General features: G+C 37.6%; 1 protein-coding gene across 5 annotated transcripts in view; it reads right to left on the bottom strand.

Moving 5' to 3' along the window:
- The window catches only part of MLLT10 (MLLT10 histone lysine methyltransferase DOT1L cofactor), a 182,673-nt gene that overhangs the window by 93,321 nt on the left and 64,962 nt on the right, over positions 1–24,390 (bottom strand). For all 5 annotated transcript variants that reach the window (XM_063452530.1, XM_063452533.1, XM_063452532.1 and 2 more), the window contains 3 exons: positions 16,279–16,388; positions 4,374–4,477; positions 1,281–1,374 (listed from right to left, as the gene is read on the bottom strand). In XM_063452530.1, coding sequence (XP_063308600.1) covers positions 1,281–1,374; positions 4,374–4,477; positions 16,279–16,388 — 308 coding nt within the window. The remainder of the gene's footprint in view (positions 1–1,280; positions 1,375–4,373; positions 4,478–16,278; positions 16,389–24,390) is intronic.

Raw genomic sequence — 24,390 nt, 5'->3', positions numbered from 1 at the left:
TCTGAATACCCGCAATACTGTTTTTGCGTTGAATGTATATGGTTATTTCTCTTCATTTTATAATTCAAAAATTCATTCTCCATGACATTATCCTTTTGACAATGAACTTGTTTGATAGCACAAACAGAATGTCCAATGTTCTACTATATGCTTGTGAAATCTCCTCATGGTGAATGACAAAAATAAAGAATAGAAATAAAAAAAAATTAATAAAAAAAAAAAAAAAATTGTACTTCCATTATCAGTATTGCTGTTAATTGTCACTACAATTCTTTTCAAAAGGAGACTAATAATGACAGCCAATGTTATACTTATCTGCGCTGTTCTACAACAGCTGGTGTTAAGCCTCAACTTTAACAACACCCCTCAGGTCAATAACTCATGGCTCAGACTGCTGAAATAGTAATAGCCTTAAATTCGGCCATTCCCGAGTGCTAATGGTGAAAAACACTCTAGATTTCCTGTAATTCTGTTACCACGACAACTATCGTCTAAACAAAGAACCCAATTAGGTCTGTATGAAGGGGGTGGGGGGGGTTAAAAGGCATCGTAGACCCCTTCTGAATGCTACAGTGTAGTTTGTATGTTCTAAAACCAAGAAAAAACATTACTAGTAGAGAATATCATGGGAGTTCCATAACCAGCAGGTTATCTAGAAGTTAGAGTATGTGAAGGACAATGAGCACAGGAGTGCGTGATGAGCTTAGGCCACTGCTATAGATTTCTTGTTGTACAAGCTGAAAAATCAGCAGCATTCGGAAGCTGATCACAAAAGAAATTTAAGTAAACGGTTAAAAAACAGTCCAAGAACATGGAGCATGGAAATTGAAGCATGGGATTCTCTGCTGGGTTTATATTTATATAAAACCAAATCTGGTGGATCTAGGTTACACATTCCCTGGTGCTATAGCTAAGCGAAATCTATGATCGATGCATTCTGCAGGGCAGCACTGATTTTAGTGTTGCCAGCAATGTATATTTTCAATATCCTTCCCTCAAAAAGGATATATTATCCATCTATCGTCCAGTTAAAATGACCTACTGTAACATTACCCAAACTATTCCCAAAGAAACTCACAGTAGCTCAGGCTTCGATACGAGAAATGGAAAAGCAAACCGGATGCGCCAGTTTAATCAACAGCTCATCTAAAATACGGAGACTTGCATTTAATTTATTTGTGGATTGTTTCACATGAGATTTAACAACGAGCGTTATTTATTCTGAGACACTGAAAAGATGCTGGAGTGCTCTGAAATTAACATTATTGCTATAGTCTTACCAGTTTGCTGTAGTGGTATTTACAATAACCACAGTATTGGACATTGTCGGCGCCATTTCCTTCCTCTTCACAAAGAAGCCCAGCAAACTGCGCGCTGGAATGGCAAGGAGATGGGCAGTTAGACAGTCAGAATTTTAAAACTTAAGGATTCATAATGAATGCATTACATTTAATCTATTGCATGAGTGAGGGATTACTGGGGGATAAACAGTCATATTTAGTGATAAAATGACATGGTTAGTAAGAAACACAGACACGTTACTTTACAGTCAGCATACAACAGTAACATAGTCCTCTCTGTATATAGGCCAGAACGGGTTTATTTTAGACACAAAGCATAACTGCACAAACTGGAAATGTAAATAAAATAAACCGAATTCTACATTTAGTCCAAGTTTTAACTTATCGGGCAGTCTGCAAATGCCATAGATGGGTAGCTGGTCTGCTCAAAAACTAAAAACACAGCAAATAGGATTCACATGTAATCACAAAGTGCATGGTTGAATAATGCTGAAGTTAGCTTCTTTTTCGAGAATGGTTCTTATTCAAAGACTGAACCTAGCTTCCTATTCTCCCAGCTATTTATTCAGATTACGTAGCTTTTTATTCATCCAGCTTCTTTTTCATAAATTAAATTACTTACTAAACAATTTTTTTTTCCAAAAATCCAAATGATATTCATCTTAAAACATCCATGCCTTCCAATGGAAAACATCGGAATAAGAAACCAAGCTTTTCTTCTATGTAAAGCCATTTTGGCTTTTCCAAACCTGGTTTGCTTTCTGCTACGGTAACTAAAGGAGACCTAAGAGTTAAAAAAACCTTAATGTGTAAGGTAATCTTGAAAACATTTTGAAATCACCATCACTATATAATTAAACATTATCTTCCAGACAAATTCCCTTTAACCCCTTCAGGACGGAGTCAATAGTGCACGTTCTGATCAAAACAAAACGTAAACAAAAACTGGAATTTGCGCTATGTGTCTGTTCACCCGTAGTTCCCCTCTTTCAAATTATATGCACCCACACTTATTATATATCATTTTGTTCAGGAGAAACAGGGCTTTAATCTATCATTAACTATTCATATATGGAACATCATTTATTATGAATAAAAGTAAAAAAAAATGTGAGAAAATAAGATTTTTTTTTAAATTTGCATTTCCGTCTGACATTTTAACTGTGAATGTCATAATACTGTTAGGTTTTACTGCAAAAAAAATGCACATATTTGTAATCAGCGATGTCTCACGAGTACAACAGTACCCCCCATTAACAGGTTTTATGTTGTTTTGGAAAGTTACAGGGTCAAATATAGAACATTACATTTTCCAATTGAAATTTGACAGATTGGTAATGTTACCTTTGAGACGGTGTGGTAGCCCAGGAATGAGAATTACCCCCATAATGGCATACCATTTGAAAAAGTAGACAAGCCAAGGTATTGAAAGTGGGGTATGTTTAGTCTTTTTTTAGTAGCCACTTAGTCACAAACACTGGCCAAAGTTAGCGTTCATATTTGTTTTTGTGTGAAAAAAGCAAAAAACGAATATTTGGCCAGTGTTTGTGACTAAGTGGCTACTAAGAAAGACTGGACATACCCCACTTGCAATACCTCGGGTTGTCTACTTTTGCAAATGGTATGCCATCATGGGGGTAATTCTCATTCCTGGGCTGCCATACGCTCTCAAAGGCAACATAACCAATCTGGCAAATTTCAATGTGAAAAAAATGAAATGCAAGCCTTATATGTGACTCTCTAACGTTCCAAAACACCATAAAACCTGTACATGGGGGGTACTGTTATTCTCGGGAGACTTCACTAAACACAAATATTAGTGTTTTAAAACAGTAAAACATATTACAACAATAATATAGACCATAAAAGTGCAGTTCGCTTGTAAAAAATGCAAAAAACGTCACTTTTACTTAAAATATCATCGTTGTAATACAATTTACCAGTTTGAAACATGAATATTTGAGTTCAGCGAAGTCTCCCGAGTAAAACAGTACCCCCTATGTACAGGTTTTATGGTGTCTTGGAGAGTTACAGGGTCAAATATAGTGCTTGCAAATTAAATTCTCTGCACTTTCTTCCTGTGTTGTCATGCATGTCAATCAAATTTTAATTAATCAAATCACATAATTACGTTAAAAGATTATTTAAATATACATGTAGAATTTTAATATATATGCATTTATAGGTATTTAAATTCTACGTGTATACTAATGTAATCTTTTATGTAATTATATGTATTTATCTATATATATATATATTTGCGGTTATTTGTATTTTATATATATATAGATATATATAGAATGTCATTCTAAGTGTATTTTGTTACCGATATATATATATTAATAACAAAATACAGTTAGAATGAAATTACATATGCATATATAATTTATATTAAATTTTGTTTCAATATTTTATTTATTTATTTTATTATTTCATTTATTTATTATTTTAATTATACGTATTTATATATAATATATATATGTACATCTATTATATATATAATATATATACATATTATATATATGTAACGTCATTCTAAGTGTATTTTAATATTAATATATATATACTTATATTAATATTAAAATACACTTTGTATGACGTTACATATATATAATATATATATATATTATATATATAATATATATACATATTATATATATATAAAAATATATTTAATTTATTTTTACACTTGTCTTTTATTTATTTTTTATACTTCCCACCAGCAGGGGGACTGTCTGATATTTCAAACAGTCCCCCTGCTGGCAGATCCACAGCCAGCTATAGGGGGCCATGTGATCGCTCTTTGAGAGCGATCACATGGCCCCCGGGGGCCTCATTTGCCGTGGGAGGGCTGCCTGGGCTGTGAGGCAGTCCTCCCGAAGCGGATCGCGGCGGAGGTAAGTATAACTTACCTCCTGGGGCTGCAAGCCGTTACGGCGTGCTATGCCGTCATAACGGCTTTAAAGCCCACTTAACCCGTGACGGCATAGCACGCCGTAACGGCGTTAAGGGGTTAATTATCTCTCTGAGCACTAAAGCAAATTCAGAACTTTAATCGTAAACAGTACCTACCAGGTAACATGGAAGGCTTGTCGGCAGCCATGTTTATTGCAAGTCATACATGCGCCGGTAGCAGCTTTGCTCTCTCTTCCTTGCTCATCACAAATATAGCAAGTCTAAAAAACAAAAAGTAGAAAAACAATGGTTGCTTATGTGGGTAATAAAATCATTCTTGCACGCTGTAACATTTCATTTTCCAACTGTACAAATTAATATTTTTAGAATCGGAGGTCGCTCTCAATTTGCTGTGCTGGAGCATAATTTGGTACTATATAAAGAAATCCTTTTTTTCCCCTCGTTCTCGAATAATTGTAGTCAGGTTCTTCATACAACACTTTCACAGCTAGAGGCATGTGGCGATGAAGTGACAAGTCCAAGGCTGAGAGCTGCTTTTATAGGAACCTGATCCAGAGTTACAAACCATTAAAGCCAGGGCTAGGTAATAATGACCACCTACGGGAAAAAAAAATGGAAGCAGCTGCAGTGGTCTTCACTACTTCCAAGTGCTAGAAATCCCTATTTGAAAGCATTGGTAAAAGCAATGCAAATACTCCTATTGTGATATTAGAATTTACTAGATGCGTTCAACGCTCTAGCTCATTGTAGTGGCTATGGTGATTATAGCATTTGGGGCCTTAAATCCAGTTTAATAAATACGCACCTGTATATGATGTGCTTTATCCGAGGGGTAAGGAGTCCCTTTTTTTCTTTTTTTTTAGTAAGATAACCTGCTTGGAAACAGTTTGGGCACCTACAGTCTGGGCCCTCTTGTTAGCACCATTTGCTTAAAGCACCATAACCACTACAATGAACTGCAGAGGTTATGGTGCGTAGAGTGCTCCTTCAAAAGAGTGACAAGCAACTTCAAAAACTCAGTCAAAGTAAAGTTGGGGATTTGTTTCTCAGCTGTTACGAAGTTTTGCATGCCTCTTTTCAAATCACTGCAATTCCACACAAACTAATACATTTTTTAAAAAAATTCCATAACTCATCCATGTGGAAATGAAAGATAAGACCAAAAGATTATCTCCAGCAGAATAAAAACAAATACTTATTCTTAATCATGTGCGGTTATGCTCTGAGACATTCAGGAAAAGGAATCCATTCAAAAGACTACATCTCCCATGATGCACTACCTGCCTGTAAGACTTGCTGACCATCTTTTTATGATGCAATCTACAGGATTTGAAATAGCACTTTGCCAACCCCTACAGGTTTGCTCTACTTCTAGAAACATACAAACACAAAAAACGCCTTGAACAGGATCTACTCTCAAATAAGCTGCCACAGCCCAATATAAGCCATTAAGAAAAAAAAATTTAAAAAAAATGACAATGTGGTAACATTGAGACGGGGGTTGAGGGAGTTCCAAGCAACTTTGGGCAATGATTAGTTTTATTTTATGCGTTAAGCAACTTGGAAGACTGCCAGGAAGTCTATTGAAACACTGGGAAAAGCTTTGAGAATAATGTTTTGCCAGATGATCTACATCATGCATGCAGCATTTTTCCTAACCTGTACCCAAGCTTAGAGTGGGCTCAATGAACAGACCACATCATTACTAGTTTCTTTCCAGCTCTGATCACTGAACAATTGTAACTCAAACGTCTCCTAAACCCCAACATAATTTTCGTTAAAATCCGCAAAATGGGCAAAAAAAAAAAAAAAACATTGGTTCACGAAGTAATCTGAAATTCGATGTCCATAAACTATAGATTATTAAAACAAAATGTAAAGCGCACCTTAACTAGCGACCCGACAAAACGCAAACTCAAGGGTTAAGAACACAGAGCCATTTAGAATTCAGTGTGGATGATGAAGAGAGTGCTAGGGGAAGGCAGGAGGTGACTAATGTCACGTGTATCTTCTAAGTGATAACAAGCTGGAGGGGGAAGGGTAATAAAAGCAATCAGGGAAGCAGCTGGAGGTAGCAAGCAAGGCCTTACATTGAGACTTGTGAAAGAAAAACTAAACCCTGGAAGAGCACTCTGAAAGGTATAATAGTTCTGGTATCTTTGCTATGACATTAAGGTGCAGGGGCGTAGCAATGTGCAGCATTAAAGGGGCAGCTGGATTATTGTATTATGGGATCAGCAAAAAAAAAAAAAAAAACACAACTATAATTCACAATCCAAAACATCCCTTTAATAGAATCTAATATTATCTGGAGTGCATAAAATGTATCACAGAGCAGTAGAATTTACAGTAATGTGTATAATTTATAAAAGAATACAATAGCAAAACAATAATTTTGCAGCTAATGACCTGCATATATTTCCATGAATATGTCCCTGTCATCTAACAGTTTGCGCTCAGTGCCTATTCCATAAAAAAACAGAGTGTCCCTCTTTGGTAACTTTAAATGCATCTAGTTTGGGATTTGTTTGAGCTTGTATAAGGCATGGAATGTTCGTGTGTGTGGTGTATGTTATCGGTCACCAACTCTCTCCAAGTCATGGTTCCACTATCCCCACTTACACAGCTAAACCCCGATTTTACTGTCCCTTTGCTAGAATATGCCAATTGTGCAGTCATTAACCGCTTATTAACCAGTAGCCAGGACTCTACACAAAGCAAGTAGTAAAGTGAAAAAAATAGATGAACTTGGGAATTACCCATGTGTCCTAGCCTTGACAATTTGTTTGTCAGTTCACGCTAATATATGCTTCACATTTTAGTATATACAAGGGTAATCTATACAGTTAAGCAAACATGTACAAGATAATTTGATTTCTAGGGACTGCATTGAAATTAAAGGGACACTATAGTCACCAGAACAACTACAGCTTAATGTAGTGGTACTGGTGTCTATAGCCTGTCAAGCTTTTTAATGTAATTTACATTGCTGCTTAGGAACACCTCTACTTGCAGTCACTCAGACGGTCTCTAGAGGTGCTTGATCTTTCAGTGCGGCACAGTGGGCAGCACAAGGGTTCATCATCTCCATAGTCTGCATGAAGACAGTGAATGTACTTGGTAGAGATGCATTGATTCAATGAATCTCTGTGGGGAGATGTTACTTGGCACAACATTGCATTTTGCTGCGCATGCACAATAGCCTTCCAATACTTTCCTATGGATAAAGCATTGGATTGCTGAAATTATCAAGATTGGCAGCGAGGCCAGCTGTAGCAAGACCAGTGCAGCGTGAGAAAAGGTTAGTTTAATGTTGGGAACCTAAACAGTTAGTTTAACACTATAGTGCCATTTTAATTTTTGACATTTATACAGTGCCAACTTATTTCGCAGTGCTTAACAATATTAGAAAAAAGGGGGAAATGTAACAATAAAATGAGACCATTACAAAATGTTACAGGAACAATAGGTTGATGAGGACCCTGCTCAGACAAGCTTACAATCTAGAGGATAGGAATACATGATTGTATTCCTGACACTATAGTGTTCCTTTAAATGAGAATTGTTGTTTGTGGAGTTCTGTTACAACCCTATGGGTTACATTATTTTTGGTTTTATTTTGAATGTATTTTATATTTTTTTTATTTCCAACCTCTAGAATTTAAGTTTGTTCGAGCAGGGTCCTCAACCTGCTGTTCCTGTAACAATTTCATTTATTGTTAAATTTCCCCCTTTATAATATTGTATAGAGCTGTGGAATAAGTTGAGGCTATATAAACTCCAATAATAATAATAATAATAATAATAATAATAATAATTTGCCTGGCTGTCTTGGGCTAGCCACACAGCATACCAATAAGATCACATTAACCCCTGTAGACTCACAGGCACTTTAGTGTGCTGTGAGAGGGAATGTGCAAATATAACAGGGTTATTTACTAAGTTGAGAATTCAAGGTGAATTCAGCGAGAATTTCAAAATTAAGGCCCAAAAATAGTCAAATAGGAAAAAAATCACTAAATCAGGCAGACCTTTAGTTCAGCTGTTCTGGCCTTGCATTTGAAATGCACTTTGAATTTAGTTTGCATGCTCACTTGCCAAAGATGCATGCTGGGAGAACCACTGGGCAATGCTGTTGTCTTACACACAGAAGTGCTGCAGAGGTAAGTGAATTTTAGATTTACATCTGGGACACTAATCGCCAGCATAAAAGCTTAATTTGTGTTTACTGAGGTGAGGGAGTGGGAAATGGTCACTTTAACAGAAGTGACAGTTCTGCTTTAAGAAACACGGTATTTTACAGCTGCCCCATCAGGTCTGTGTGAAAGGAATATCCCTGGGACTCTCGATTCGATTAGTAGGACATGGCTTGCTGGCATTAAATGCAGTTTAATTTTAAGTACGTTTTGACCTGAAAAGAACCTAATTATCATGACACACCCTATAGGCATTCAAAGACCCATAAAAAAGGAAGGCAAACAATTATCTAGCATAGTAAAAACATAGCTTAATGTACATTATAAAGTATGTTATCACTACAAAACTGGCTACTTTTAGAAAACGCTAGACAATAAAAACTTTGTGAGTGGATTACCTATCTGCTTAAAATTCTGTCCAGTCTGTACAAACATTATTTAAAGTGGTTTCTCAAGGACATTAAAAGCAAACTTGCTATACAATTTACTCATTAACTCTTTCATTAAAAGTTTTCTATCCGTTGCACCATGGTTAAAAAAAAAAAAAAAAAAAAAACCACTTTCGTTTTACTTTACAAATTATCTATAATTACGGTTCATTTTATCAACGATGATAAAATAGCAATTTTGCTTCTAGATTTCTGTTCAGACAAAAGGTAAAAATTATGCAAATGTACACATTGTTTCACTTGTTCATCCCTCATAGAAGTATTAAAGGGATTAAAAGCTTTGGACAGTATCCCTTATTTTGCAATATTTCATACTGGGTCTGAAATGTTAGTACAAAATCAAAAAGAGAATTTTGACATGCAATTGATGTTCGAAAACTAGAGTAAGAATATGATTAAGTGTTCTGCTTATATGTATTTATAAAGACTGAGGCATTACTAGCAGTACATCTTGCTAAAAATGGCAACAGAATGTAATAAGAATCTGAGCAGAATGTCTGCAAACAGTAAGTGCAGACTTAAAAAAAAAAAAAAAGCTTTTTGAGCAGTTTCTATAATGCAATGCAAAGAGGCAGATGTGAGAATTAACTTTATTTCCATTCCCTTACTGTAGCAATGGTGTATACTTGTTGAAGCTTCCAGTACACTTTGTTGAAAGGGTGTGGGGGCTTTCATTTTCAGGACCTTTGCATTCATTAAATGGGTGTAATGAGTTCCTGGGAGAGAATGATTATTATTTTATTATTTATATAGCGCCAGCAAATTCCGTAGCGCTTTTTTTGGGGGGGGGGGGGGGGGGTTAATAAAAGTCTTTAATCGGTCCTTGCAGGTTCAGTTTAATCAATGCTGTAGTGGTAGGTAAACTCTATTTTTAACTGCATTAGGAGAAGTTAAATACTTGCCATTTCTACACTTTCCTTCTCCCCTACTGAAAAGAACATACTGGCTTTATTACAAAGGGATTCAATGACAGAGAAGAGGAGTAACAGCTGTCACTCACTTCTAACATTCCTCTGGCAAAGTGCGACTGCCACATCAATAATCAGAGAACCATCTCCGAAGGCACTATCCTGATCTCTTCTATCAATCAATTCTGGACATATATCTCTACGCCAAGAAATTAACAGGTATGGTAGGGATTATATTTCTATATAATTATTGAAAAATCTAAATTTGCTAGCAAGAACAATGTTTAGATTCTTGTTTTCTCCTATATTTTCTCCTATATGTTGTAGATCCAAGCACTGAAATGCAAGAATGGGGAATTTAGAAGACTCGTGTAAAGAGTATTATTACATTAAAAGATAGCGAAATAAATATATCAAATTAAATATAACACTCTTGATTTTCCTCTATCCAAAAATAAGTTTGCAAGCTCACGAGTGCTTAAAGCAAATTTAAACGGAGTTGCAATTATTGGAAACAGAGAAACAATACAAAATTTGAACGTTTCTGATTATGTTAACAGAAAACTGCTTACAATCAATAAATTCTCCAAACCAGTCAACTGAATCAGCCTGTAAGGAAGTGTGCACTGAAGCCAATGATTCCGAAGTTTACTAGTTAGCCTGGTTCTGAGCCATGCAAAAAGGGCAAAAAGTGTCTGCATTCCCACGGGAAGAAGACACCTCCAATCTCCTATAGGAAACAGGTTCCTCCATCCAGGAAGGTTTTAACCACTTCGTTACCCCCTAGAAGCACTGATCCTTGGCAGTGTGATGTTACATAGGTCTGTGCTTTCATTGTAGTTCCAGCATGCATGCACCCATCCCCTTTCGAGGCCTCTAGGTCTAGCCTTTTATGAGACAAAATGACTTGTGTGCCCAAAATCTAAGCTGGAGGCTTTCCCACGTTTGTTTTAAAGGGGTAGTCCACGCAAGGATTGGCCTGAACTGAAATGGTTAGAAACCAAGTCTTTCCTTTCAGCCAGGACCTTGAAATGCAGATTGCTTATCAAAACAGATTTTATCATGAGCTGCCAGATAACTGTGCCATTCCCCCTCAGCTACAGTAATATTGCCAATAAGCCAGTCTTTCCAGTTTTCCAGACAATTTTGCACAAGGAATGATGGAAAGAAGTCAAATGTAGCTAGTATATAAACAAAGGTGCTCGTTTTTTAATTGATTGTCACATTCCCACAGTCCCAAAGAGCTGGCAATCTACAATTAAAAACACCGAAAAAAAAAAACCCGTTTCCACATTTTAAATTAAGAAGATTTCCATTTCCCTAGAAAAATAAAAAAAACTATAGATTCAATGCAAATTTATTACACACTGCAAGAAAAAAAAAAATGAAACAGGATTTCAAAGAAAAAAATATATTAATATATTTTTAAAAATGAAACACAATTGGAAAAAAAGATTACGTTGGAATAAAAGTGATATTGGGCAGCAGAATTATAAAATTCTTTCCTATTGAGGAGAAGTCCTAATGTGAGCGTGGCCATCGCCGTGCATGTGCATTAGGTCTCCGCTACCGAATGTCGTCTTTGGGGGAGGAGCTGAGGCGGAGCCTGAACCAGACCAGAGGGCCATAGGCTTTGGTATCAGGTTAGTGATTCCAGGGGTTAAAAACCCCTTCTGCATCATGGGGAGTATGACGGACAAGGGCACTATAGAGAGCTTTTCCTTTTACGCCGTAACACGGCTCTGTAGCATATTTCACTATAAATTTATTAATAAACCAGGACATGTGGATAATTAAGAGACCAGCACATTTTAGTACAAAATACTCAAGTTGTTTAAAGGATCACTACATTGTACATTTATCAAAAAATAAACCACTATTTAGTAGATGCATCCCCAATAAAAAAATAATAAACATTTTTTAGGGTATTATATATCGCTTGCTAAAGCTGCAGTTCTTTGCGGGTCCCTCCTCCTTTTCCATAGCCATGAAAGTCTGTGCCGGGATACTCCAATCAGAGACTTAATATGCACACATGCAACCACAGCTTTCCAATGCTTCGCAGTCAGCTGTAATAGAAGAGGGGCAGGCAGGCGCACACTGGCACAGTATGCCTCCCCCTCAGGTTAACTTTGTGTAGTTAATTTTTTTGTATAATTCACAAACATAACCACACAAGAAAATGTTCATTTTCAAAATGAATTCTAGAATTTGGTTTGTGGCACAAATCACACAATGTACTATTCTGTGAATAAATTGCCAGATGCCACATTTCTTGTACCATTTCCGATTTTTTTTTTTCCAAGACAGAAGACTACAAGTCACGGAAGAGTTAAAAAGGCTTCCTTCCCCTGCACCAGTTCCTTCTCTTTGACAGGAGGTAAATTCTTTGTGTCTGACAAATAAACCTACTGAAAACTCAAGTACAAGCTTCAATGACAATCCCTGCATATTCTTACACACATCAAAGGGAACAAATACTCTTCCTTGTCTACAGTCTAGATTCCCTCATTTCCTGTTTCTGTCTAGTGGAGCATCAGATATGCAGCAGTAATATGAAAGGTCCAAGGAACAGTGGCTCCGACATATGGAATTTAATAAAAGGCTTTAAGATGAGATCCAACAGCATTTCATGCAATAACCACAGAGGAGGATGGAGTGTGCGTGATACACATACAATTATTTCTATTGACAATCAATGTGAATACCTAGACATCTATTTTGCTTTAAAAAAAAAAAAAAAAAAGTTAATGGACACAGATTCGAATAGCCATTTTATCTAGTTTATACAATCTAAATAAATGGATCTGTTATATGCTATAATTACATCTCTGTACCAACTTATCTACAGTATACACTCTAAAGTAGGTACTACTAAAAAGGTATTCTTTGGATGCAATCAAACCTCTCTATATGGGCATTACTTGCCTCTCAATGTTCAAATGTGTATCTTTGTCCTTTCGCTAAAACCTACTGATCGTTAACTAAACACATTTGAGAAATGCTACACAGACTTAAAGTGTAAAATAAATCACTCTATATCAGATATAACCCACATGAAAACATGCATGTATTTAATTATAAACAGAGCAAAAAGCAGGAGAAGGGTGCGCCTTTAATGTAGATATTGTGTACAAGTAAAATGGTATAGTCCAAATGACTTTACACTATTACAAAGTAGTATAGTCCACAGTGGTAAGGAAAATATATCTATTTATCAGATATAACCCAAATGAAAACATGCATGTATTTAATAATGCTTTTTTTTTTTTTTTTTTAAAGGTACACTCCAATCACTGACCGTCACAGTGTTTTGAAGTGGTGATGGTGGCAAGAGTCAGTACATGCAATGTTTCAGCTTGAAACAAGGTACATACTGGAGATATTCTTAATTGTGTGCTGGGAGCTAGTTGCAGCCCCAGCACACATGACTTATGCAGCCCAGGACTCTGTTCCGGGCTGCCTAATGTTAATTCTGTGCATAAATTATGTCACTTAAAAACCTAATTTTCCCACCCTCTCTTCCACCTCCATCTATTGCTCATTTGCTGTTGTGTGTGTTTTTTTTTTTTTTTTTTTATAAACTCAACCACCTCCCCACTACCTAACTCTGCCAGCTTATAGTGCAGCATTTGATTGGCACAGCAAAGGCATTTTACAACGCATATGTAGTAGCTCACGCATAAACCTCACCTTTCAAACCCTCAAAAGGCACAGAGGGAAGGGGAGAGAGAGAACACACCCAAACAGGTAGCTTAAAACTATAGCTTTAGGAATACATGTTTTCTAACGCTATAGTGTTCCTTTAAGGGATCATTGCACAGCTTACAAAAAAAAAAATCAAAAGATAAGGCAGTTATAGTGCGCCTTCAGTGTGCAAAGCTACATATCTGAGACATATCAAACGTATCAAGACATATCTGAGATTATACATTTGTAGGTTTTGAGGTGTGTGGATTTTATTTAAAGTTTTTCAGACCTTACAAAAGCATTATTTCCTAAACACAGAAAGTAAACCGAATATTCAACATCTGGGAAGCGACAAATCTACTTTATGGGAGAAAACCAGATTATATTGAGAACAAAATCAAATACATATTTGATTGAAGTTTTAGACCAATGATTCCGTTTTAACAGTCTGAGAACTCTGGGAAGGGAGAACGTTAAATACACTGTATGGGAAGCATCAAACAGAAGATTGGGGGAGGTTCTGAAATGGTCTGGGCATTGTGCCAAGTGGTAGACTATGGGTACAAAAAGAATGCAAGGAATGTGCTTTTTATTAAAGGAACACTGGCATGCTTTAAAGAAAATGCTGCTTAACATAAAGCAGTACTTGCGTGCTTTACAATGGCTTGTGTACCATTCATTCTCTTCCTTTCTTGAATGTTAAATACAACTCTGCTTGTCTGTTTTCAGCTGCTCTCTGCAGCTGGTCGTGGGAGGCTCGATGCTTGGGTTGGTTTCAAGGTACAGCCTTGAAACTAAGAAAAATGTGATTGTGAAAACAATTAAGCCCACCAGTGCTTGTAGCAGGTATGACAGTTCCCAAGAACAATTCTGCCACTCAGCAAAGGACAGATGTGCATGACTTTCAAAGCAGATCGCATAGGAGAGGCAAAATTCCTACTCAAGTGTGTCTCCTCCAGAGAAGTCTTTACAAAGGGATTGTACTCCCTGATGATTCCATCCTTATGTTCATTTGGATACTGCTGGGCAGCCCCAACTTCAATTTTGAAAGTGCAATTACATTTCTCTCTCTATTTCTGACAGTGACTGACTGGAAGCTTTAATCACCCAGTAATTCTCTTTCAAAATAAAGTTTATTGAAGCGCAATATAACTACCTAGAAGAATGTGAAGGAGCATGCTGGAAGAGAATCTATATTACAAGTGCTAAAAAAAAATTAAGAAAAGAAGAACAGATTCTTAAAGAGGATGAGAATAAGATAATCTAGTAAATTTATGTTCATGGTTTATGACTTTCACCTATCTGATCCTTCCTATCTTTTGATCCCAAATGTTCTCTCCTTTAGTTTTTCATCTCTAATTAATTACCTCAATAGCCCCATGTCTCCCCACCCATAATAGTGTGTTTTATTTCATTTTTTTTTCTAACCTCAGACCTTATATTTCAGACTGGGCCCCTTAAAACAGCATTAACCCCCAGCACTCCCAAGCAACTAAGTCCTGCAGAATCTTCTGAGCAGAGGTATCATCTCTGGAAGATTGCCCACCGTAACACACTGCATCCTTACAATGGTTCCTCTCTATTCATCCCATGCACTCTACACCAACTCCTCCCAAATCCTCTACATACATACCCTCCTACAAAACTTTCAAATCCTACTCCCACCTTCACTTCCTTTCTATCCTTCTGCTCCTAGCAGCTGGTGATGTCTCTCCAAACCCCGGTCCCCTCTCAACAAACTCACCACATACTAACCCAAGGATCCACACTAATCTCATACCCATCTCATGTTCCTCTAAATCCTCCTTCAATACTGCCCTCTGGAACGCACGCTCTGTTTGCAATATAACTAAATCCACTGCTGTCCATTACTTCTTCATCTCTCGTTCAATAGATTTACTAGCCTTAACAGAAACCTGGCTCTCCCCCTCTGACACTGCCACCCCTGCATCTTTGTCCTTCGGTGGTCTCCAACTTACCCACAACCCAAGAAACTCCTGAATGTAAAGGTGGTGGTGGGTTTCTCCTCTCCCCTCACTGCTCCTTTAAACCTCTTCCCACCCCCCCTTCCCTCTCTTTCCCGTCATTTGAAATACATTCAATTCGCCTTTTCAAACCCTTCTCTGCCAACATTGCTGTTATTTACCGTCCCCCTGGTTCCCCTCTTCTCTTCCTTGACCACTTTGCTGCCTGGCTACCCTATTTCCTCTCTTCTAACATTCCATCCCTAATTCTCGGGGACTTCAATATTCCTATAAACCCACCTTTGACCTCTGCAGCCACTAAACTACTTTCAATTACTTCCTCCCTCAGGCTATCGCAGTGGGCAAATTCTCCCACCCATGTAGCTGGCAATACCCTTGACCAAATCTTCACTTATGCATGTACAGTATCTAATATCTGCAATACTCCATATCCACTCTCTGATCACCACCTCTTATTTGCTCTCACGTACCCCCTTACCCAACAACCTCAGCCTAACCCCCCTCAACTCAGGAGGGACCTTAATTCTCTTGATCTCCAGAAATTGTCAGCTGACATTGATTCACGACTGCTGTCCATCCCTTCCCTCTCCTGTCCTTCACTGGCCACCTCCACATATAATTCTACACCAAAACCGCTTCATTAAACCAAAGTTGTTTTGGAGACTATAGTGTCCCTTTAATATTATTTTTGTGAGCAATACAGAGCAATTATATGCATGTGCCTAAGCTACAGTCATAGAGCTACGATGGCAATTCTACTCTTATTCACTGAAATTTACATTAGGAATGTCACATGTACACAAGTCACTTTCTTAACAGGTAAAGCATTTTACCTTATTGTATCGTTCATGAGGCACAGACTGTAACACAATAGGCTCCATTGTAGAAACATTTGCAAACTGAACCTCTGGAATATATAGTGCACATACCACGTGAGCCCAGCCTAGAAAAGAAAAATGAGTGGTTACCAAAAGCTATAATAAAATGTCAGCCATTATAAAAGACAAAGTCATATTTTGTGAATTCATATACAGAGAGTTATTTATATTACACTACTAAACACCTAAAAGGGCACCTATGCTCTTTACCAACAGGATTACTAACCGAACAAGAAAAAAAATAAGAACTGAATTTAGGGAAAAATAGAGATGGATAAATGTTTGTAACCAGCTATTGCCACACTTTGGTGAATTGCAAAATTCAGACTGAAATGGCCAGACACTAAAATCACCTGTGTTATGAATACAACCTCAATTGGTTTTATCCCAAACAAATTAAATATTTCAAACTGGAAGAAATATTTAAATGAACTATGACCCACCTCGAGAAGGGAATCCACCCCAATACCCAAGAGTCCACAAGTACGCTAAACCCCCCCATCCCCTCACCAAGACATCCCACTGTATACTCTTACAGCACTTTCCCATTAACCTACTAGTTGCTCTTCCACTTCTCTCTTTTCTCAACCATAATAATAATGAAGACTATGCTCCACCAATCTAACAATACACTATGCCCGGTCTTACGTTTAAAGGTTATTTAACACCCTACTCTATCGTTGACTATGTGAGTTCATTTTCCTTTTATCAAAATTAAAATTTACTTGATGGCTGGAAAACTGAATATGACTCAGAAGCAATAAACAGCAGGAGGATATACTTTGCGTTGCCGTGTATACAATGTACCTTATATGTCAAGTCTGTTAATACTGACATGAAAAGGTATTGTCCTTTGCCGATGTAAATGTACAAGCTGTCAAACCAAAAATAAAGAATTGAAGAATTTTTTTTTTTTTTAAATGAGCAATGACCGAGGACCTGCCTGCCTTTACACTTTGTGTCATTGGCCCAGGGTACCACATACAAATGTGTTCTCGATGACAATAGTCGTTCTTACAGACCTTTCTCAAGACGTCTTGCTGGAAAGAAGTCTTAATAATTTTACTAATTTGGACAGCCTCTGATTCACTAATTAAGATAGGTAGGTTATTGTGCCCCGAACTAAAGTGTGAGCCTAGTATGTCCCTTAACGAGCTGTAAAATGTGCATAGGCATGCAGAAGGCTTGCAAAGGAAGAACTAATTTGCCTTCCTTATACCACCTTTAGATCCTTACATGCACTTTCAAATATTTTTTTGTTCAAAATCAAACAGAATCAACTTAAGAAAGAACATGTAAATGTGATACATACAAATATTTTTATTACGATTTAATATTTGGCAAATATTGACCTTAAACATTTTTTTTTAAAAAGGTTACATTCTTGAAAGTAGCACTAGGACGTGTACAAGTGCCCTTTAACCCCTTAAGGACACATGACATGTGTGACATGTCATGATTCTCTTTTATTCCAGAAGTTTGGTCCTTAAGGGGTTAAACACAGAGGGTTAATAAAACAGCAGTATCATTTCATAAACGCAACAGGTCACGTGGATAATCAATTCAGTTTTAGGACTGAAAACTGAATACAGTCTTTGTCTCGGAATTTCTCCGTTATTAAAATAAACCCAAACAATAATCTTTTAAAAAAAAAAAAAAAGAGAGAGAGAGAGAGAGAGAGAGAGAAAAGAAATACATTATTTTTTGCTTCACTATGCACCGGGTAAAAGAATGGATTACAGCCAGTACTGGCACTTTAAGTAAGCTTCAATATGCTGGATTATGAAGAAAATCAGCTTTAAGTCATAATGTGTGTGCTGTGTCTCCCAGAATAGGCTATTGTGGTCATGCCAGAAACAGCAGCAGATTTCTGACTACTTTAATAGCCAACATAATTCTGCGCGATTTGACCAGCGTCCAAATTCTAGTCCCTAAAGGGTAAACACAGACTTCAGTGGCAAACGCAATAAGTCAGAACACTTTTCAGCGTTCTGTTCAAACACATATGGGATTGTCTAGAGCAATTCACTCCAAAGGGGGGGGGAAAATACACGCTAGTGAGAAAATACAACTGTACCCAGAAACATTTAAACATACTCTATATTACGTCAGTACCCGAGAAAGAATCGGATCAGTAGAAACGTACTACTGAATCTTTTAAAAATAATTAGTAAGCTACCATTTATAGGGCACAAAGGGATGTTCAGCAATATTGTAGGAAAGAAAGACAGGGGAGTGAGTTTCTTTTTAAATCTACTTGCCCAAGGGACTAATGTGGTAGCCCAATCTACTTATCCTGATTTAAAAAAATAAAAATAAAAAATAACCTATTTTAAATTAGAAAGTTTGGGGACTCTGCTTAGACGTGGACATTGGCAGGGTTATTCACAAAACTCTGGCAAAAATAGCAGACATGGAAATTCTCCAACTCTTTAGTCACAACTGGCTATTTTTATTTGTCCATTTAGCTTTTGGGTTTCATTTGTGAAAATTTAGTGCTTAGTGGCTTGCTCTCTTCTGTCCTCCCCATAGCGTGCGTGTGGTCTGTGTCACATAGGTGTAATGAGTGTGTGGTGTGTGCTGGCTATATGTAATGCATGTAGTGTGTAGCGTGTGAGCTGGCTGTATGTAGCGTATGCAGACCACCACCGAAAGGGTTACTTCTACCATAACCAGTGTTTTTTGGTTCGAGTAACCCTTTGAGGTCTGCCCCTCCGACACTCCCTTGCAGTCCGGCAGACAGTGAGTCAGAGTGCATTCTGGGAATGGTAGAGAGAATTGGACTGCGAGGGAGTAGCTTCCAAGGTCAAAATTCACTGGAAGTGTGACCCTCACACTAACAGTCTGGCTCCTGGCCATGTCTTGCCTATAGCAGCCCTGCAGCTAGCTTGCAGAAGGGTTAAAGGCCAAATACATAAAAACCCTGCCTGCCCAGTGCCTTTATAGGTGTATGTACATATATCTTCAAAAAAGGAACTATGGGGACGTGAAGAACAAAATGCAACATTAAAGACAATTTAAGTGATTTGGAAAATATTTTTAAGTCAACTATGCACTTTTTTAACCCCTTAAGGACACATGACATGTGTGACATGTCATGATTACCTTTTATTCCAGAAGTTTGGTCCTTAAGGGGTTTTAAAGGGTGAGTTCTGTTTTGGGTTTTTTTTGAGTTTAGAAAACTGAGTTTGGAAAACAAATATAAGATTCAAGGCGGCATTTGTCACCCTATACCCTGAAACCCCTCCAAAAATGAGTTGTTTTTTAATAAAAATAAAATCTTTATAAAATACATTGATAGTGCTGGAATTTCACTGAAAGGCCAATCCAATCAAAAAATACACCAAGACAAATTAGGGATCACATTGTTTTAAAAGTTTTCCTATACTTCAAACTTCACAAACAAGCAGGCCTACCTTTTGTCATGTGACCCACTGTCACTAGTAACAGCTGAGTTAAAAAAAGGGGGGGGGGTCTATTTATAGAATATCCTGCACTCTCCTCCATAGACCTCTGTTGTAATTTCATGTATGCGCATGTGACAGCCATTTAAAGGGATACTATAGTCACCCAGACCACTTCATCTCATTAAAGTGGTCTGTGTGCAGTGTCCCTGACCCCATTAGAAAAACTGCAATGTTTGACATTGCAGGGCTAAGACTGCCTCTAGTGGCTCTCTACCACACAGCCACTAGAGGCACTTCCTGCTGTTTCACGGAGTTTTAATCCATGAAACAACACTTGACGTCCTCACACTTTGCATGAGGACATTCAGCATTTTCAAATACCCCATAGGAAAGTATTGATTTGGAGAAAGCGGATACAGAGCCAGCGCCAAGGGATCTTAGAACTGGAATAAGGTGAGCAAGAAGGGGGGGGGGGGGCAACAGAGGGACACTATAGTGTTATGAATACAAAGCTGTATTCCTAACACTAGTGTTCCTTTAAAACACAACATTGGCAAAGCTCCCCCCTTAATTTATATGTGTTCTTCCCAATATCCTACCCTATCTTTTCTTTAGCTGGAACATGAAACCAAAAACATTTATTTTGTTTTTATTTTACATTTAAAACACACACACACACAAATACATATGTTCACAGACACAGAAATGCGTTTTAGAATGTGTATGTAGCCATGTTGCCTCGTTGAACAAACATTGCCAAATACTTGACTCACACAATGTGAGTGTGATCTGGTATGGGCAATGTCATGGCAATCTATACATGGGATTATATGTTAAAGGATTTTAGACTTGGGGGTGGGGGGGAGGGAGGTAGGTATATGTTACATACTGTTTTCTTGTTTGTCACTTCATTATTTGGTAAAAAAAAAAAAATGTGTTCTGTTTCTATTAAATAATGTGCCATCTTTGCATTTAAAACACTTTTTTTTTTTAAACTGCTTGTTAGTGAAGGGGTTTACTGATCAGACTCTAACCCACAAAATGATCTACGGTAATTTAAACTTGAAGTTTGGCAACTGAAAATAAACCACAACATAATAATTGAGCGTTCAGGTCATAATATAATGAGTAAAACAACAAAACATTTTAAAGCACAAAAAAAAAAATTATATCTGTACCTAGCTATCCAAATTACTAGATAATGTGTATATCATGTCTTTATATGGTAAAACGTGTAACTGGGGAGATGTAATTGAGAGACAATACAGGGGGTAAGTGAGGATGGAGAGACATGATAAATATATGGTGGAGAAGAAAGAGAAAATGTATGAGTGTGTGTGTGTGTGTGTGCGCGCGCGCGCAAGTGTCTGCGTGTGAGTGTATCATTGAACAGTAACAAAATGTGGACTGGGCCTCACTTAAAATCTAAGAGAAATGTGACCTGACAAAAGAAATTAAATTTTTAGTCTAGAATAGGCAAAGTGGAGAAATTCCACAACTCTTGTTTTTTTTTTTTTTTCAACTTGGCTTATTTGACCTAAATGTTACAAATTTTTGTTTTTTCCCCCCATTTATACACAGTTTCCAGCATAGTGAAAAAAATTCCATAATGTTTTATTTGAAGATTCTGCATTGTGGCACGTGTACGATTACATACAAGACTCATCGTGCAAACGCTCGTCTTTTGTGCAAGGTATTATCAATATACGCACTATGCAGCTCAGTACAGAACAATGCTCCGCATCGCAGAATACAAATAACCCAAGGCAAACATTAAAAATATGCTGACTCAAATGTTGGCATGTGACCCTCTGCAGACTACAGATGTCCCAGGGCGAACCTCTCAATGAAAAACTATGACTAGTTAAAACACTCCTCTGCTGCTGGTTGGCTTAATACCAGACAGACACACGTGGTAAATCTAGGGGAAAAGCTGTCACAAGGAATGCAGTTACACAGCATTCCTGATATTCAGCCAGATGGTTCAGATTTCACTAACAACTTTTGTGTTGTAACAATCCTCCCCCACCAGCTTTCAAGGCAGTGGGATAAAGAGGGCGAGGAGGGAGAAAACAAGTGAGGGCAGCTCTGCTACATGTGGGAAAAAAGGATTTCGGAGCTAAACTTTATTCCTTTTTGGTGGACTTATACACGTGAAATACTTAATTCTATCATTCTTATATGGCGCTCTTATCAAAGGTGCTTTACAAATTAAGAACACGGATAGGTGTACAGATTGATATACAATTAGACACACACAAGCAATGCGCACCGTGAGCTTACAATCTAGATTTCATTTGCACATATAGTGGATCACTAGTTTTAAATAGAACGTTTAAGATAATACGGTGGCCATTTGTACGTAATAAAACTTATCAATACATTTATTACAGAGATTCTGACATTCCAAGTAAAACGGTGGCATTTAACATGCATTTTATTAGTTCTTAAAAGATACTTAAAGGTACACCACCGGCGTAGTGTGCTCCTAGCCTGTGTAACCAGGGCAACGCATGTACCTACAACAGGCTCCCTTGCACAGACATTAAATATGCACCATCCTACACTGCCTCCGTACGTGTGTGAGCTCAGCTGCACATACTTCTCCAACCGCCATTTTGGAAATGTCAGAAGTAATCTTTGGAAAATTCTCTCCATATTGCGATTTCTTTTTCCCCTCTCCCTTTCTAATTCTGTTTATACATGTTTAGGTCTTGATGTATCCAGTTTTTCGTACATTATTTTATCATATTCCTCAGTTTGCTTCAGTTTTTAAAATGCACTCTGTACGTATAAAGAAATGCTGCCTTCCTTGCTAATCTAGTAAACGTCTTCAAGGTTGTTTCTCAGCTTTGTTGTCTTAATTGCCCTTTTTCTTCCCCCATTTACTCTGCTCCAACACTCAAGGTTACTTATATATCACATGAGACAAATCTATCACTCATTCTGGGCTTTATTCCCGGATTTCTTGCTCTGCCTTCTAATGATATTTTTTTTACTTTTGTCTATAAAGAGAAGGACCATGGATATGGTATCCAAGTCTATTGCACCCCTCCTTCCCTAGTTTCCAAAACACAGTTTCAAGTCTTGTGTAAACAGTTTGATTTCTGTGTAAACAAAGATACAAACAGTAAGTATGTTCACCCTGAAAAGGTATAAATAAAAGATATTAACGTATAAAACCTTTGTTTTGTTTTTTTTTAAAGAAAATCCTATCCCCCTTCCTGTCCCCCCCCCCCACCCCCCACCCCCCACTAACGTAAATCTTTTTAAAATCTTTAAATCTCTTAAGTTTGTATCTCCTGTTATGTTAATTACCCACCAGGTCACGCAACAGCCTCCTGTGTGTGATTTAGGAGATAACTTTTAAACCAACATAATGTGCTGTAGAAATTAAACTATCACAACAAGGGGAGGTGTGGCTTAAATTGAATTTAAGTGGCTCAGGCACTTAGGAATTCCCTCTGATTACCCACTCTGTATTTTAGACATGAGAAGGGGAGTAATCACTGTGTAATCAAACATAACTGCAAACACCAAGCTTGTTGTGCTATTTGTAATATTTAAACCCATGTAAACATGTATGCAGGATTGTGGGTTTATTGCTGTGGATATCTGTGACAGGCCAATTCTAAAGGTAAATTTCCTTTTAGACAAGAACTGTCCTGTTATGATTCCACTCATTTTCTTTTGTGCTGTAAAATTAGTGTTTCACAGAGATCCAGTGATCTGAATGGGATTTCAATGAGTGTATGGATATAGTCATAGAACAATGAATCCACTTATTAAAGAATCACTTGCTTTCAGAACCTGCACTAGATGACTACAAGCTCCCCATTTGTCACAGCACAATCAGCGTGTATATGACTATGTAATAAGGGCTTTACAATATCAAGCTCATAAAAACAGGTTTCTGCTAGTACTTTGAGATCTTTACATGTAACTCCATTGATGTACCCCTTCCCTGGCACATAGGGGGAAAAAAGGTTGGCTTTTGAAAAGGTTGTCCGCCTTGTGCTATATAAACAATATACCCTTTTTTTTGTAATGTTAGATCTAATAATATGATCCGGTTTGAGTAAAGAAGGTGATACAGTTCTACCAACAGTGGGGAGTGCCAAGCCCGAGGATACTCTACTGGCATTCCGGCACACCTTGGCTGGCATCAAATACCTCTCTATTTCTGAGTGTGTAATAACAGCTCTTTATATCTGCTGTGAAAGAGGGTAATTGAAGTACCAAAGTGTTAAGAGCTCATGCAGGATCTGTGTGAACATGTACCCACTGGCAAAAGCTCAAACACTCCAGAAGTGCCATGTTGTGCTTGCCAAAAATAATACAGTACCAATGTGAATTGGGACTTGCCTTTTGACTTTAGCTGAACTTAAGGGATCACTTAGCTAGCCAGGTCAGAGAGCAATGCCAGAGCAATCCAGCTTCCAATGCCTTTCGACTAAGGATAGGTAAAGCAGGCAAATCATCACTTACTCTATTCAAGGCTGCACAAAGGAAGACTGTCAGATAGGCTGTAGCATTACTGCCTTTAAAACTGGGAGAGTGACTACATGTAGTTTTCTCTGAAACACTACACAAGGGGTCAGCAACCTACAGCACGTGTGCCAAGCATGGCCCACCAGGTGTCTTTGCATGGCACTCAAGG

This window comes from Pelobates fuscus, chromosome 4 (assembly GCF_036172605.1).
Source record: "Pelobates fuscus isolate aPelFus1 chromosome 4, aPelFus1.pri, whole genome shotgun sequence".
Taxonomy (NCBI): Eukaryota; Metazoa; Chordata; class Amphibia; order Anura; family Pelobatidae; genus Pelobates; species Pelobates fuscus.
This window is presented reverse-complemented; position numbering and strand designations above follow the sequence as displayed.